Here is an 18477-nt window from a genome sequence, read left to right as displayed (position 1 = left end):
AGAAGAAGAGAGAGAGAGGTGTCTTCCATCTGCTGGTTTACTCCCCAGATGGCCACAATGGCCGGAGCTTGGCCCATATGAAGCCCGGAAAACCTCTTCTGGGGCCTAAGGACTTGGGCCATCTTCTGCCATTTTCCCAGGCCATAGCAGAGAGCTGGATTAAAAGTGGAGCAGCTGGGACTCGAACCGGCACCCATACGGGATGCCAACACGGCAGGTAGCACTTTTACCTGCTATGCCACAGTGCCGGCCCCCAACCATAAGCTTTTAAGATCTGCCTTTTAGAAAATGGACCTTTCTCTTTAAGTGGTCATTCAGTAAATGTATACATATTTGAATGAATGAGTGAATTAATAGGTTAATGGAAGACTGTACTTGTGAGTGAGCTGATTCATAACATGGGCTATATGTATTTAATTAGAGAAAGATACCATTTTATTTTACATGATATACATTTCATACATTTAAGTAGACTTTATGGTAAACATTTTACTTATTTTCAGTTTATTTATAGATTGTTTTGTTAATAAATACCCTCTTGTATTAAGAATTTTTATTTTAGCTACAGCAGAATTATAGATCCACTATTCTGAGGTCTAATTGTAGCTATGAATTAGGGAGTTTAAATCTAATTTATGTTGCTTCATGTTTTTAGGCCCTTGATGAGCCTCCCTATTTGACAGTGGGCACTGATGTGAGTGCTAAATACCGAGGAGCCTTTTGTGAAGCCAAGATCAAGACAGCAAAACGACTTGTCAAAGTGAAGGTACAGTATTTGTATATTTTACAAATTATGTTTAGTGTTTGATATTTAAACTCATTTTACATGTCAAAATTATTTTCTTGGAGAATGAGTTTCTAGGTGTAATGATTGTGAAAATATACCTAAGCATGCTTTTTAAAGTACTCCAGTTAAATGTAATTAGATGATTATAGTTGGTATTTTGAGTGTCATTTTATGATATGCTTGATACTGTTTGTATTGTTAGTGTTTTATCATTGAAGAGAATCTTAGAAGTCATCTAGTTTAATTGCTTAATTTTAAGAAAAATAAAGTTCATAAAGAGCTAATGATTTCTCCATAGTTTTTATAGCAAATTTGTAGCAGAATTGGAACTACCATAGTTGATCACTTTTAATTCTTCCTTTCCCCATTTTAACCATAAAATCTGGATGTGACACCATTAATGGTGTCTTAGGTAACAAGGAAATAAGGTACATTTGGTTTTTAATTCTTTATCCTCTGGTCTTGAAAACTCTAAAGTACTTGAGTTTTGTTTCAGATAATAAAGTTTAAATGCTTATATTTTAATAAATTACATTGTTGAAAAATACAGGACAAGTGAAATATTTGAATACATATACAATGGCACTTCAGCAGCCTTACTGTGGCATGTCCTGTTCTGGCTTCACACACCAGTGTTCTCTGAGCACTCAGTTGTTTGTACTGTTGTCCTAGAGATGAAGATAAAGCAATTAATCAATTTTCTCACTTTTTCAGTGCTACTGTTAGCACATGTAACAGCTTTGTGTGAATTACACAAAATTCTTCCCTGCTGATGGAGAGCCTCCTTAGCAGAGCTTGGCATGCAGATAGCACTTTGTGCCATTGGGGAAAGGTATTCTCTTTGGGCAGTAGTGTCATTCAGGCCCACAAAGCACAGGCTGGATTTTAGCCTGGACTTGTGCACTTACCTAGTCAATCCTGTGTGTAATGAATGAACCAAGAAAATGGCATGTAGCAGTCATGCCATTCCTTGCTATAAATTAAAAGAACAAAACTGTTAATGCCTGGTTCTGCTACCTATATGGAGGGTACTTTACAAAGTTTGTGGAGCAAGGGAATTAAAATGTAAGTTTATTTTGGTATAAAAAATTTAGAAATCTACGCAATTTTTCCTAATGCACATTTTTCATGAATGTTTGGAGAGAGCGCTTGTATTGGACCTTATTGATAAAGAATATTTCAAACTTCTCTAAATATTTTTAATTCAAAGTTTTCCTTTTCCTACAGGACTATATTTCTTAACCAATTTATAGTTCAAAGCAAGTACATTTTTGACAAATTTATTGATACATTTCTTTACATGTTTTCATTTATTGAGCATTTACTTACTGCTTAGTATAATTCTATGGTGTACAGATTTAGTCTGCATCTACAAGTGGCTTACAGTTTAAGGGAAAGGCGCAGATCCCTAAATACTTGATTGAAATGAAGTGTAGTAATGTCTGTGTGAAATAAAGTTGCCTGGGCTACTATGTATGAGGCCTCTCCTCTCCTCTCCTCTCTCTTCCTTCCTCCCCTTCCTCCCCTTCCTTCCCTCCTTCCCTCCTTCCCTTCCTTCCTTCCTTCCTTCCTTCCTTCCTTCCTCCCCTTCCTCCCCTTCCTCCCCTTCCTTCCTTCCTTCCTTCCTTCTCTCCTCCCCTTCCTTCCTTCCTTCCTTCCTTCCTTCCTTCCTTCCTTCCTTCCTTCCTTCCTTCCTTCCTTCCTTCCCTCCTCTCCTCTCCTTCCTTCCTTCCTTCCTTCCTTCCTTCCTTCCTTCCTTCCTTCCTTCCTTCCTCCCCTTCCTTCCTCCCCTTCCTTCCTTCCTTCCTTCCTTCCTTCCTTCCTTCCTTCCTTCCTTCCCTCCCTCCTCTCCTCTCCTCTCCTCTCCTCTCCTCTCCTCTCCTCTCCTCTCCTCTCCCTTCCTTCCTTCCTTCCTTCCTTCCTTCCTTCCTTCCTTCCTTCCTTCCTTCCTCCCCTTCCTTCCTTCCTTCCTTCCTTCCTTCCTTCCTTCCTTCCTTCCTTCCCTCCTCTCCTCTCCTCTCCTTCCTTCCTTCCTTCCTTCCTTCCTTCCTTCCTTCCTTCCTTCCTTCCTTCCCTCCTTCCTTCCTCCCCTTCCCTCCTTCCTTCCTCCCCTTCCCTCCTCCCCTTCCCTCCTCCCCTTCCCTCCTCCCCTTCCTTCCTTCCTTCCTCCCTCCCTTTCCCTCCCTCCCTTCCTTCCTCTTCAAGCAGAGTTAGTGAGAGAGAGAGACAGAGAGAAAGGTCTTCCTTCCATTGGTTTACTCCCCAAATGGCTGTTACGGCCAGCGTGCTATGCCAAACCAAAGCCAGGAGCCAGGTGCTTCCTCCTGGTCTCCCATGTGGGTGCAGGACCCAAGCACTTGGGCCATCCTCCACTGCACTCCTTTGCCACAGCAGAGAGCTGGCCTGGAAGAGGGGCAACCGGGACAGAATCCGGCGCCCCGACTGGGACTAGAACCTGGGTTGCCGGTGTCGCAGGCGGATGATTAGCCTAGTGAGCCACAGTGCCAGCGAGGCCACTCCTTTCATGGTTAGTTTTTGAGTGACCCTATTCCCTAAAACAGGTATCACATATACCATGATAATACCATATTAATGATTCGATTTCAGTAAAATTGTTACCTTAAATTGAGAAAATAACTTTTGGGTACTGAATTGTAGTTTTTTGCCAGCCAATTAAATATTCAAACTTGAACCCTTTATTTTAGTTTCATATTTTTGCATCTGACTTCCCATTCTATGACTTTTATGATATAGACAGAATAAATTTCTGGAGCTAGACTCCATATGTTTCAATCTCAGCTCCACCATGTAGTAGTTTTGTCATCTTTACTGTTCTTATTTCTTTTTCTTTTTTAAAGATTTATTTGAAAGAATTAATAGAGAAATTTTCCATATGCTGGTTCACTCCCCAATGGTCGCAATGGCCAGGCTGAGTTCGGGAGCCTGGAATTCTGAGTCTCCAACATGGATGAAAGAGGCCCAAGCACTTAGGCTGTCTTCCTCTGCCTTCCAGAGGCCTGTTAGCAGGGAGTTGAATCCAAAGCAGAGTAGCAGGGACAGGATGCGAGTATTGCAGGCAGTAGCTTTTCCTGCTGAGCCACAATATCAGCCTCTGTTTTCTTGTCAACAAAATCTTCCTGAAAGTGTTATTTTGAAGATTAAATTTTGATGGTTGCGATGAATACTTAACTCTTACTAAATGTTTGCTGCTACTTCTTGTTGTTAAGCCAGGCCTTCACAAAATAATATTGTAGTTAATAACCTAAGATCTCTATATCTTCTTTCCTCATATTTAAGGAAAAGAAATTGTACAACTAAACTAATAACTAAAATATATGTGGAACATTCCATTATTTAGATGTGATAATATGGGTTACTTTTATTTTGATTTTTTATTGTATTTTTAAAGATTTATTTATTTATTTGGAAGTCAAAGTTACACAGAGAGAAAAGGAGAGACAGAAAGACACAGAGAGGTCTTCCATCCACTGGTTAACTCCCCAGTTGGCCGCAAAGGCTGGAGCTGCACTAATCCCAAGCCAGGAGCCAAGAGCTTTTTCCAGGGTCTCCCATGCAGGTCCAGGGGCCCAAGGACTTGGGCCATCTTCCACTGCTTTCCCCAGCCATAGTAGAACAGCTGGACTAGAACCGGCGCCTATATGGGATGCCGACACTGCAGATGGCGTGGCTTTACCCGCTATGCCACAGTGCTGGCTGGTTACTTTTATTTTTAAAAAGTGAGCTGTACTCTGTTTAATTTTTCAGTTGATCAATTTAGAGATTGGGATTTTGTATAAACTAGGCAGCTGTTATATTACTGTTGCAAAAATAGTACATAAATAAACTTGTGTTACTTGAAATTTTTGGTAGCTAATTAAATTTTATTTTCTAGGTGACATTTAGACATGATTCTTCAACAGTGGAAGTTCAGGATGACCACATAAAGGGCCCACTAAAGGTAATTCATTTAGTCATCATGAATTTTAACATTTAGGAAACAATAATCATACTTGCTTATTTTATTTTTAATTCATTGGCTGTTTTGTTATTGAATTGATAGTTAATATGTAATTTTCCTAAATGAATAGAAAAACAGATTGAATATTGATAATAAAACCTAACTGTTCAAAAATAAAATGAACATCAAGAAAGCCATTGATTGCTTTTATTTATGGGTTTTTGTCCTGTGTTTCCATTACTAAAATGATAGATTGTCCAGAATTAATAGGTGATAAACTGGGGGTTAGTGATGTAAGTTCCATGATCTAAACTGTAAGGAAGTTAAAAAAAAAAATTCAGAGCTCTTTATTCTTTTGGAGTAACTACTGGCAAATAAAATCTTTTGACTTTTTAGACAATTCCAAGTGATGAGTATGTTGATACTGCTAACATCTAAGGAGTTTTATTTCTTTGTATTCATTTATTTCTCATTGGCCAATGAAATAAAAGCTATTTTACTTTATACTAGTTAAACTAAAGGGTCTGTGTAGGTAGCCACTGTGTGGTCTTTGGCACTTTTAAATGTCTAAAAATGAGCTGATCAAGCTAGTACAATTTTAAGAAGTGCTAAGGGATTTGAAGAAACATTTGTTGTAAAAAAAAATCTTTTACTGCTGAAGTTGTACTTTTGGAGAGTATACATATACACGTATCTGCCAGTTTTTGTTGTTGAATTTTAAAACTTTCATTTGGATCCCCTGGATACTGGTACTTTGTCTATATAATAGGTACTATAAGGATTATAAATGTAATTATCTGAAGTTATATTTTCTTCATCAAATAAAAAAATATTTTAAATGACTATCATTCATGGTACATTTTAACCCTTAAAGAAACCTCAAAGGTGTAGTGTAATAATAATAATAATTACTATTTTTATTTTAACTTTATGTAAGGGGGGAGACAGAGAGAGAGCAAGCAAGCTCCCTACCACTGATTCACTCACAAAAAGCCCACAATGGCTAGGACTGGGCCAGACCACAGTCACCAGTTGGGAGCCAGGAACTTAATCCATATCTCTATGTAGATGACAGGAACCCAGTTACTTGCCATCACTGCCACCCCTCAGGTCTGCGTTAGCAGGAAGCTAGAGCCAGAGTCAGATATCAAACCCGAATACTCCTAATATGTGACATAGGCATCTTAATTGCTAGGCTGAATACCTGCTCCTATAGCCATTTTTTAGTTGTCCCTATCTCCCCAGGTTTCTTGAAAGAGTGGAAATCTGGGACCAAGGATAAAGGATAGTCAGTTTCACAGGCAGTGGTTCTCAAGGTGTAGTCTAATGATCCCTGGTTGGTTCCCAAGACCCTTTCAAGATTGTATTGGCAGAACTGTTTTCATGATAATACGTAGGTATTTGCTTTTTTCCCTGTGTTGACATTTTCAATGATGATAGTAATAGAACATTGATGGATAAAACTGTTGGTACCTTGACACAAATCAAATCATAGTCACTTTATTTATCACCATCATGTACTCAGTTTAAAAAAAAAAAAAACAGGTTTTGTTTTGTTTCTCTCTTAAAATTTTTTCCAACTTTTTTTAATACTTTAGGTAGGAGCTGTTGTGGAAGTAAAGAACCTTGATGGTGCATATCAGGAAGCTGTTATCAATAAATTAACAGATGCAAGTTGGTACACTGTAGGTAAGAGAATGAATTTTCTCTTAAAATATATTTTTAAGTATAAAAATAAAACATCTTAGGGACCAGCGCCGTGGCTCACTTGGTTAATCCTCTGTGGCGCCGGCATCCCATATGGGCGCTGGGTTCTAGTCCTGGTTGCTCATCTTCCAATCCAGTTTTCTGCTGTGACCCAAGAGGGAAGTGGAGGATGGCCTGAGTACTTGGGTCTTGCACCTGTGTTGGAGACCAGGAAGAAGCACCTGGCTCCTGGCTTCGGATCGGTGCAGCGCGCTGGCTGTAGCGGCCATTTGAGAGGTAAACCAATGGAAGGAAGACCTTTCTCTCTGTCTCTCTCACTAACTCTGTCAAATAAAAAAAAAAAAAACTTAAAAGAAAACAAATAATACAAAATTTCTTTGATTAGCCACCTTCCCTAATGCCATAGACATTATTACTGTTATTTTTATCTTTCCAAATCTTTTTTTTTTGTAAGATTATATTTTTTATTTGAGAGGCAGAGCTATAGACAGTGAGAGGGAGAGACAGAGAGAAAGGTCTTCCATCCGAAGCCAGATGCCAGGAGCCTCCTCCCGCTCTCCCATGAAGGTGCGGGGGCCAAGGACTTGGGCCATCTTCCAATGCTGTCCCAGGCCACAGCAGAGAGCTGGATTGGAAGAGGAACAGCCAGGACTAGAACCGGTGCCCATATGGGATGCCCCCTTTCCAAATCTTAAAAACTTATTTTTAAAATGTATATAAGTGCATATATTTTGAAATTATTTAATGCATATTATATGCAAATGTATTTTTGTTTTCTCTTCAAAGTATATCTTAGAGAAAATTTTTCCCAATGTAACCATTTTCAACTGTACAGTTCAATAGTGTTAACTGTATTCACATTGTTGTATAGCACAAAAATTTCAACTTTATTATATTTCATAATAGTGATACACTGTCATTTGTTTTTTTCTTACTGATGATTTTGCCAGTTTTTTGGCTATAACAGCAGGTCCTGGTTCTGTATACATTGTCCTGATATATGCACTGAGAAGTCAACGTAGGCTGAAAGGAAATATTCATTTCTTTGTTTGTTTAAGATTTATTTTATTTACTTAAAAGACAGAGTTAGAGACAGAGAGACAGATCTTCCATCCGCTGGTTTATTCCCAAGATGGCCGCAATGGCTGGAGCTCCGCTGATCCAAAGGCAGGAGCCAGGAGCTTCTTCTGGGTCTCCCATGTGTGTGCAGGAGCCCAAGGACTTGGGCCATCTTCCACTGCTTTCCCAGGCCATAGCAGAGAGCTGAGTCCGAAAAGGAGCAGCTGGGACTAGAACCATGGCCCATATGGGGTGCTGACGCTTCAGACCAGGGCTTTAACTGGCTGTGCCACAGCGCCGGCTCTCAATTTTTTTTTTTTTTTAAAGATTTATTTATTTGAAAGAGTTACTGAGAGAGAGAAAGGCCTTCCATCCACTGGTTCACTCCCCAATGGCCACAATGGCTGGAGCTGGGCCTTCTGAAGCTAGGAGCCAGGAGCCTCCTCCTGATCTCCCATAAAGGTGCAGGGGCCCAAACACTTGGGCCATCTTCTGCTTTCCGAGTCCATAACAAAGAACTGTATTGGAAGTGGAGCAGCCAGGTCTCAAACTGGCACCCATTTGGGATGCTGGCACTGCAAGCGGTGGCTTTACCCACTGCACCACAGCACTGGGTCCAGGAAATACTCTTTTAGAACTTAATGAAAATCGCCTTCCTAAAAAACTATTAATTTATATTCTGTGAATGTGGGTGTACCGGTTTTCCATTTCTTGGTCATATTTGATATTATTAGTGCTTTTAAGTTTTTGGCAATTTGAACACAGAAATAACTCAGTTTTGAATTGATCTGTCCCTCCAATAGTAATAGTGAGATAAAACATCTTTTCATGTTTCTTTGTTTGTTTGTTTATTTATTGACAGGCAGAGTGGACAGTGAGAGAGAGAGACAGAGAGAAAGGTCTTCCTTTGCCGTTGGTTCACCCTCCAATGGCCACCGCAGCTGGCGTGCTGCGGCCGGCGCACTGCGCTGATCCGATGGCAGGAGCCAGGTACTTCTCCTGGTCTCCCATGGGGTGCAGGGCCCAAGTACTCGGGCCATCCTCCACTGCACTCCCTGGCCACAGCAGAGAGCTGGCCTGGAAGAGGGGCAACCGGGACAGAATCTGGTGCCCCGACCAGGACTAGAACCCAGTGTGCCGGCGCCGCTAGGTGGAGGATTAGCCTAGTGAGCTGCGGTGCCGGCCCTTTTCATGTTTATTGAAAGAAACATCACTTGATTTGTGTTTTTTCTGTTTTTGAATCGCCAGCTGTTCTCACTGGAGCATGATTTATCTCTTACTATTTTTTAGGATATGAGGTTTTTTTCCCCCACAAGAATCCTTTTATTTAAGGTATACAAACTTCATGCATTTCATAAATACAACTTCAGGAAAATAGAGATAGTAATTCTTCCGACTGTACCCACCCTCTCACTCCCACTCCCACCCTTCTTCCTTTCCCTTCTCCTATTCCCATTCTTATTTTTTTACTAAGATCTATTTTCAATTAACTTTATAAACAGAAGATTAAGTCTATACTGTGTAAAGAGTTGAACAAATAGTATGAAAAATAAAAACACTGTTCCTCAACAGTTTTTGATTTCTCTATGAGCCACTGTTCATTCAGGAGCATGTTGTTCAGTCTCCATGTGTTTGATATGTTCTAGAGATTCTTGAGTTGTTGATTTCCAGCTTCATTCCATTGTGATCACAGGTGATGCACTGTATGATTTTCATTTTTTTTTAATTTGCTGAGACTTGCTTTATGGCCTGGCCTACGATCCATTCTAGAGAAAGTTCAATGCACTGATAAGAAGAATGTGTATTCTGCAACTGTGGGATGAAAATTTCTGTAGAGATATCTGTTAGGTCCATTTCATCTGTAGTGTTGATGAACTCTGTTGTTTCCTTGCTGATTTTCTGTCTGAAACTAGGGTGTTGAAGTCCCCCATTACTATTGTCTGAGAGTCTGTGTGTCTCCCTTTAGATCCATTAACAGTTCTTTTTAATAACCAGTTGCCCTGTCACATCTTCCTGTTGAATTGATCCCTTAATCATTGCAAAGAAGGGTCCTTCTTTTATCTCTTTTAATAGTCTTTTTTTTCTGATTCAGCATTATTTCTTTCTTTCTTTTCTTTTCTTTTCTTTTCTTTTTCTTTTTTTTTGACAGGCAGAGTTAGTGAGAGAGAGAGAGAGAGAGAGAGAGAGAGAGAGAGAAAGGTCTTCCTTCCATTGGTTCACCCCACAAATGGCTGCTATGGCTGGCGCGCTGCACCGATCCGAAGCCAGGAGCCAGGTGCTTCCTCCTGGTCTCCTGTGCAGTGCAAGGACATGGGCTATCCTCCACTGCACTCCCAGACCACAGCAGACAGCTGGAGTGGAAGAGGAGCAACTGGGACAGAATCTGGCACCCCAACCGGGACTAGAGCCTGGTGTGCCCGTGCTGCAGGTGGAGGATTAGCCTAGTGAGCTGCGGCACTGGCCAACAGTCTTTTGTTTTAAAGTCTGTTTTGAGTGAGTGATAGTAGGATGGCTATACCAGCTCCTTTTTGGTTTCTGTTAGCATGGAATATCTTTTTCCATCCTTTTACTTTCAGTTTGCATGTATATTTGTTGGTGAAATGTGTTTCTTGCAGGCAGCAAATGGATGGGTTTTGTTTTTATGTTTTCCATTTAACCAGTCTGTATGCTTTAATTGGAGAGTTGAGGACATTGACATTCAAGGTGACTATTGATAAGTAACGACTTTGGCCCTGTCATTTTTATGGGAGATTTTTGGCTCCACCTTCTTTCATAGTGATGGCCATGCTTCTGTGTTTCTGTGTGTAACACATCCTTAAGCATCTTTTGTAAGGCTGGATGAATGGTGACAAATTCTTTCAATTTCTGTTTGTTATGGAAGGTCTTTATTTCACCTTCTTTCATAAATGAGTAATCTAGTTTTCTATACACTTTTTGAATACACTACATTTATTCTGTATCTGTTAACAGTAATTTTACTAGCACATTTTTATTTAAAATTTTTATTAAAGTTTTTTTGAGGTATAGTAAATGGACAAATAAAAGTATATAATTTTTTTAAAAAGATTTATCTGTGCCTGGAGCAACTCTTTTTTTTTTTTTTTTTTTTTTTTTTTTTATAAATTAAAGTTAGAGAGAAGGAGAGACAGAAAGGTTTTCCATCTGCTGGTTCACTCCCCAAGTGGCTGCAATAGCCAGTGCTGAGCCAGACCGAAGTCAGAAGCCAGGAACTCCGTCTTGGTGTCCCACGTGGGTACAGGGTCTGAAGTATTTGGGTGATCTGCTGTTGCTTTCCCAGATGCATTAACAGGGAGTAGGATCACATGTAGAGCAGCTGGGACATGAACTGGTGCCCATATTGTATTCTGGTGTCATAGGCGGTGGTTTTAACTGCTGTCGCACAATGCCAACCCCAAAAGTATATTGATTTGAGGTGTACAGTGTTGTGATTTGGTATACATATATTATGAAATGATTGTTAAATCCAAGTTAGTTAATATTTCCGTCAACTTTTAGGAGACATTTCAGTACTTTTAATTGGTAGTTTTTACCTACAGGTGAATTTGTCCATACCCACAACCCTGAAATTTTAGCATTGTCTGAAGACATTTTTTATTGTTCCACCTGGGAAGAATGTAATACTGGAACCTGGGTAGAAGCTAGGATGCTATTAAACATCCTATCATGCACAGGCCAAAGTGCTAAGATTGAGAAACACTGCTTTAAATAATGAAATGCAATCATATTTTAGAGACATTCTGATACATATATTTGTAATCTTTCTGTCTCATAGGTAAATCTGTCAGTATTTTATCAGTAGAAAAAGTTACCTTGCTTTTCGTATCTTGAGAAAGGTTAATTAGCATTTAAATGGTTTCCTCTTGAAATGCCAACTTTTTTTATTTGCTATTTCTTATTTTAGAGACGATGTTTTCATTTCAGGTACATTTCTTTTCCACTACAAAATAGAAAAAATAATGTAATAACTCTGTAGTTGAACTCATTCATTAAAAACATGAAACGTGAACAGAATTCCAAATATAATCTTAAACAGTAGGTCTATTTGTCCTTGGAAAATTAAATTATAATTTATGTAACCTTGTTAGTCTGAAAAATCTTCAGTAGCTTTCATTTTTACCTCCTCTTGCAGTTTTTGATGATGGAGATGAGAAGACACTGAGGCGATCTTCACTGTGCCTAAAAGGAGAGAGGCATTTTGCTGAAAGTGAAGTAAGTAATCAGTTAGCAAATGAACATGTCAATATTTTGTATTGAAGCAAGTGAATTTCTGCTTTCTCAGCACAATCAACTTACTTGTTAATCAGGAACATTCATTAATACATGATATCATTATGATATAATCTATGAAACCAGTTTTAGACCTTACTTTTCAGTACCAGATTTTGTCTTTTATTTTAACATTTTTCCACAAAGAAAATTAAATGTGCCTGCTTAATGGTTTTTAAACAGCTTTTATAAATTGTTTAATTTATAAATAAGTGTTGAAAAATGTGATTTGTAATCCACTTGTACCCTCTCTGTAGATGTATAGATATTACATAGCATTCTCAACTAATGAACATTGTTACAACCTCTTCTCAAAGAATCCCTTCTTAATTTTGTCTCTTCCATTCTTCTTTTTCCTTTTAGTTTATTCAGTTTTCTTCATGATAGTTATCATACCTTTATCTATCTATCTATCTGTCTGTCTATCCATCATCCATCCATCCATCCATCCATCTATTCATCCATTCATCCATTCATCTGGGTGATTGTCTGCCTTACTCACTAGAATCTGTCACGTGGCAAGGACTTTGTGTTTCCTCTTCACCGCTTTGTTCCTAGTTCCTGCCTGGCAAAGAGTAGGAACTGAATAAATTTTATTTGGATGAATAAATGAAGAACTTATATTTTCCAGGGAGTTGGCTAAGTGCTTTACTTACATCATCACATTTGTGACATTATGAGATAGTTCTGGTTTTTTTCCTCAACTTACAATTAAGAAACTGTTGGCCAGAGCTAGTTCTCAAATCAGCACTTTCTAGCACCAAAGCCATGATCTTAAATTGGAAGATGTTAGTAAGAGTGGAACAAGGTGAGCATTCACACTACTAGCTAAGGTGCCACTTGGGATAACCACATCCCTTTTCAGAGTTCCTAGGTTCAAGTCCCTGTTCTTTTTCAGTTCCAACCTCCTACAGATGTGCACCTTGGGAGACAGCAGTGATTGATGGCTTATATAGTTAGATCCCTGTCACCCATGTGGCAGACTTGATTTGAGTTTCTGACACCTGACTTTGGTATGGCTCAGCTCCAGCTGTTTCTGATATTTGGGAAATGAGCCAGTGGATGGGAAATCCATCTGTTGGTGTTGATTTCTTATCCCTGTTTTTAAAAACAAAACAAGGGGGCCAGCATTGTGGCATAGTGAGTTAAGCTCTTTGCCGGCAATACCGGCATTCTATATGGGTGCTGGTTTGAGTCCTGGCTGCTCCACTTCTGATCTAGCTCTCTGCTATGGCCTGGGAAAGCAGTAAAGGTGGTCCAAGTCCTTGGGCCCCTGCACCTGCGTGGGAAGACCTGGAGGAAGCTCCTGGCTTAGGATTGGTGCAGCTCTGGCCTTTGCTGCCAGGTCGGGAGTGAACCAGTGGATGGAAGACCCCTTTCTCTCTCTGCCTTCTCTTCTCTCTCAGTATAACTCTGATTTTCAAATAAAAATAAATAACTCTTAAAAAACAAAGTCACAAAGTTTTAAAACTCAGTAGGTTACAATTCAGAATTGTAAAAAATAGACATTGTTATCAATGATATAATATTCTCTAGTCCAGACTATTAAATATTAATGTATACTATGGCTGAAATAGGATTTCTGTTTTTCTAGTCACTATTTAGAGATATATATATAATATATAGATATATATTTACATATATATTTAGAGATAATATTAGGGATATTTTAATATTATTCTTTGGGGCTTTTTGTTTGAATATTTTTGCTCCTTTAATTACTAAATTCCTATTTAATTTCAGAATTTGGGATAGATTCTTTGTATTATGATTCCAATTTCATTTTCTGCTTCCTGTACTTCTGCCTTATTAAATTACTTCTATTTCCATAGTTTGGTTCAGATGTTCTTGTGATTCCTGCTAAGCCCTGAGCCACTTGTTGGGATGTTTCTTAAGATCCCTAGAAATGCTTCATTCTCCATATAATGACTTTTGTGAGCTGTCTACCAGAATCTGATCTCTTTATCCTTTGATCCTGTTGTACTTCTTACTTATTCTTCTTTTGTGATCTTTTCATTATTTTTCTTATTTTCTCTATAGTATAGGATTTTAAGCTGTTTTGAAGAATAAATGTATTTTTCTTATATTGATAAACTGTTCTTTTTCCCATCAGTGTTTTCTGAATAAAAACCTTCAATAAATATATGTTGAATTATTATAGAGGTTTAAATTTAGGAACAATGATGAAATAGCAATTCTGAGTTTATGTAATTGTTGTAGGTAATTTAATTTTCCTTATGTAGCACATCTACATAATGATAGTGAATACGTGACTTGATTTTTCACATAAGTGAATGCAGGCTTCATATTTGTTTGACCCAGAGAAATATCTAATATATTAATTTTTATTTTAACTTGGGAATACTAAGTTGGAATGGTTCAAAACATAGTTGTGGCATAATGGCAAAAGAAATGTGAACAAATAACCTTGTGTCCTTTGTACCTTCAAGGAGGCTCATTGTGACCTTGTGTGTCTACATAGTTATTTACTTTGTGGCTTGCTGGGAGGAAATTTGGATATTGGTGTATGATTCTTTACTGCCCTTTCTGTATTCCAGGCGCTATGCACTGGAACACACGGGGACACAAGGATAAACCATGTAGACATGAATATATTATCTTCACTCATTGGAGGAGAAAAAGCACTAATTGCAAGGTGTCCGGCGCATAACAAATCTTCCCAGGCAGATGAATCAATTAATTCACAAGCTTTTATTGGGATTCCACTCCCGGGCGAGGTTTCCTGGTCCCAACAGAGAGGGGGCCGGGCCAGGGAAGTCAGAGGTTGGGAGGGCTCCTTTTATAGATTCAGGGCATGGGGGTTAAAGGTTGAGGCAGGACTTATCCTCATTGGTTGACCTTTAGGCACCTGCAGGGACCTTGACAAGGACTTTTCTTCCCCGGAAGTGTGGGTAGGGACTCTCCATTCCCAGAAGTATATATAGGCCTTCCCTCCTTGCAGATCCCAAAGCTACCATCCCGACCTTTTGATGATAGGAAAGGGGGCGATGATGAGTCAGTCTCTCTGGCTACTTCCTGCTGACTGGGGACGTCGTCTACAGGGGCCCACTGGAGGTATCTTGGGGCTCCTCAGGGACAGGCATGTATGGATGGAGAAGCATCTGGTTGACTGCCTGGTTGCTGAAAGCCTTGGTTATTCCATTATCACCTGCAGTAAACACTTAAACAGACACTGTAGTATACAAGTCAGGGTGAGAATAGCAACCAATGATCCTAAGAGTGGCATTAACCAGGTAATGAAAGGATTTCATAGAGAGGAAATGAGGGGGGTCTCTGGACCCTTGTGAGGATTGTTTGATGGATGTGGTTTAAATCTTATCCCAGCCAAGACTGGGAGAAAGGCCACTCAACGTTTTCAGGTAGAGGGGTTTGTCTGTAGAGAAATTCTGAATAATTATACAACACTAAGTGGAGGAGAGGACCATCAATACGCACAGGTTGGGAGCAGAGCCATTGATGTTAGAGTAGAGGTTATTATTACAAAAGAATGAGACCCAAGTGGGCTAGACAGGGTCTAGAACAAAGGACAGAGTCATTATTAGAGGACCCAAGAAAGATACTATCTAAGCCACAACTAAGTTTGCTGATTGAGAGGCAAACAGAACCTGACAGAAGGGGTGTGATGATAATCTGGTGGGCTTTAGGCCTTGTAAGTTAAGAGGCCCAGACCTATCTACCTCTTCACACAGGGTACATCCTAAGGGAGGTGTGAATCTCCTTGGGGAAGGCACCCTGTTGACTTCCATTACCTAGCTGGCCTGGGAGGAGAGCTGGCCAGGTAAAGGCAGGTGGCATCTCTAACAGGAAATTTACAGCTCTGCCTGCAATGTTGCTGACCCTACTTGGCCGTCCCCTCAGCTGCGGTGGTCACTTTGGAAGCTGGGCTGAGTGAAGGGCTTTTCAGCTTAGAACCAATAAGATCCGTGGCTCTGACCTGAAGTCCTTCAACTCCAGGGCAGGTCCACTTCCAGAGAGCTAACTCTTGGCTGGCAGAGCTGCCAGGGCTCTTCATAAGCTGACTTCTACTGAAGCCCAGGCTTACCACATTGAAAGCCATTGCAGTGGACTGACCTGTTGGGTCTCCCTGATGGCACATCACTGTACAGACCAGCCTTTGATAGGCTGCCACCTATCGTCACATTTCTGATGCCTACCTTTCTTTTCCTCCTAATTTTTGTTAAAGCAGACCAGAGGATGCAAGGCAAGGGGGTGCTTAAGTCCCATCTCTAATTTTTGTCTGTAGTCACAGGCATGTTGTGATAGTGGTTTAGTTGAGGCAGATAATGCCCATGAGGAAAGCTATGTTCTTACTTTAAAACTTTCTCTCCCTTTGGTCTGAAAGGGAGGTTTTCCCTATTTACTTCACTGATGGCAAAGTAAATCTAGTTGTGAAATTATAATTTAAACTTTCATTTTGGCTATACTATTATTACAGAAAATGTTAGCCATCCCTTTTATAAGATCCAAAAATCAAATTGTGCGTCTTGGGAGAGTCCTACAGAATAGAATTAGTTTCCTACCTTGAAGAGAATAGAGAAATGACAGAACAAGTTGGATTTAGAATAGAGAAATGGGGGTACCAGTCCCAGATCACTTACTGACAATAGCAATATCAAATGAAAACTTAGAAAGCAGTTTCAACCATTAGATAACAACTTAAGAAAACATTTACCAGAAGGTCCAATGCCTTCTATAAATTTTAAGAATCATGTATTTGGAAATATCTCTTAAATATCTAACATGGTGTGGCTTGTTTAACCAGTAAACTTAAGCACAAACATATAAAGTGTTTTTAGTTTCTACCACAAAGTTTAAAACATATGATACAGAGATACAGGTCACACAAATTAAAATGTAACTTTGATTAATTTTAGCAGCTTAAATTTATGGGCAATCTTATATATAAGCCAATTAAAATAAAACTCTTAATAAATTTTCCCATGTAGAAATACAATATGTGTACACATATAACATAACATAATAGACCAATATAGCAGTTTTAATTGCTTTTTTAAAAAAATATAACTCCTTTTTGTAAATTACCAATTGATTCAAATTACTTTTTGTTCTTAGTAACCTCAGTTAACCATACTTTCTCTCAGTTGGTACCTTTAATACATTAGTGGCTTCATCTGTTTACAGAGCCATCCAAAAGTACTCAATACAATAGATGTGGCTGGAAAAAGTTCATTGGAACCTATAGGAGAACAGCTAAACACAGAACCAATGATTTAGTTTTATGAGCAGCAAATCTGATACACAAAACTGTGGATGACAAAAGACTTAAAGTTGCCACCTTTAAAATTATAAACTCATTAACCAACAAGAGGTACTTGCTTACTTCACACAGTATTTTTGAAAGCACCTGTAGGATTTTACAAAGCATTTAACTCTTTTAGGCCTCTGGGACTTTCTCATTAAGATAACCATCATGTCTATCCATTCCCGGAAGTATAGGCCTTCCCTCCTTGCAAAGCTACCACTAATCATAAATCAAAAATATTTTAAAATTTTATTTTGCTCTGTTAAGCCATTGTCAAGAATATTTATAATAGAGGAATTTAATCTACCATCTATATACCTTTTACTTTATCTGATATTTTTGAAGAACTGGTTTTAATTTTTTTGAGTAACTACTCATAGTATTATTTGATGTAATGACTTTGGACTTTGAGAGGAAAACCATGTTGTACTGGCAGCATTTTGGGTCCCCAGTACCATTAATAAGGTACATGCTTAAACAAAGACTTGGAAGTCCTAGATTTTTGTGATAAGAGATCACAGTAGCATTTAATCAGTGAAAATTCCAACACCAAAATCACTAATTCTAGCCATAACCAGCTTGGTAGGTTTGTTACCCACTACTTCACATCTGTAGAGTAGTGTCAGAATTTCTATTGAAAAGTGGATTGTCATCTGGTATTCTCTGTGCATTTACTCCATGCAACTGAAAACTAAAGAAAGGTAACAGGCCTATAGAGATTTTCCTCTCAGATCTGTGAAATTTTCTTTGTCCCTTTAATGTAGCTGCCAGTCTTCTCTGGTTATTGCCCCTTAGGTATAAAACACAACAAATTATACCCCACTGCAAGTCTTTTCTCTATCCCGAAGTAAAGATGTTCTTGCTTCTCTGGACATGGGTTGAGCCAGTGATAGAGATACTGCTTCTTATAGTTTTAACTCTTCATACATACTAGGGAAAGGCTTTGATCTCTTATTTCAAAATTACTTTTAAGTGGGTCCTGAACAACTCAGAAATTTTCTTTCCTGTAACAAATGAAATGACTAACACATACTTAAAATAGAAATCACAAAACATCATAGGAGCTCTGCTTTCAACAGAGCAATCTTAATTTTTTTTGTAGGAAGAGGGAATTTTAATCCATATGTTAGCTTGGCAGCAGGTGAATTCAGATCCAGTATATTTTTTGCTGTTTCCCTCGAATTTTGAAATTCTTACTCATGGGGTGCATAATTTGGAGTTAATGACAAGTTGCTTTTTTCTAAAAAAGAGTTTCTGTTAGGCATGTATCCTGTTTATGACAACTTTCATCTCTGGATTTTTTTTTTTTGAGGTGTTTTTTGTTTGTTTGTTTGGTTTTTTTTTTTTTTTTTTTTTTTTGACAGGCAGAGTGGACAGTGAGAGAGAGAGAGAGAA

The 18477-nt window shown here is 38.8% G+C and overlaps 1 protein-coding gene across 10 annotated transcripts in view; it reads left to right on the top strand.

Moving 5' to 3' along the window:
- ARID4B (AT-rich interaction domain 4B) overlaps nt 1–18477 on the top strand; it is a 154610-nt gene that overhangs the window by 62387 nt on the left and 73746 nt on the right. For all 10 annotated transcript variants that reach the window (XM_070055537.2, XM_017347727.4, XM_008268245.5 and 7 more), the window contains exons 3-6: nt 656–766; nt 4680–4745; nt 6344–6434; nt 11662–11741. In XM_070055537.2, coding sequence (XP_069911638.1) covers nt 656–766; nt 4680–4745; nt 6344–6434; nt 11662–11741 — 348 coding nt within the window. The remainder of the gene's footprint in view (nt 1–655; nt 767–4679; nt 4746–6343; nt 6435–11661; nt 11742–18477) is intronic.

The sequence above is a fragment of the Oryctolagus cuniculus genome, chromosome 13, assembly GCF_051225735.1.
Source record: "Oryctolagus cuniculus isolate XC-2025 breed Fujian yellow rabbit chromosome 13, ASM5122573v1, whole genome shotgun sequence".
Classification (NCBI taxonomy): Eukaryota; Metazoa; Chordata; class Mammalia; order Lagomorpha; family Leporidae; genus Oryctolagus; species Oryctolagus cuniculus.
This window is presented reverse-complemented; position numbering and strand designations above follow the sequence as displayed.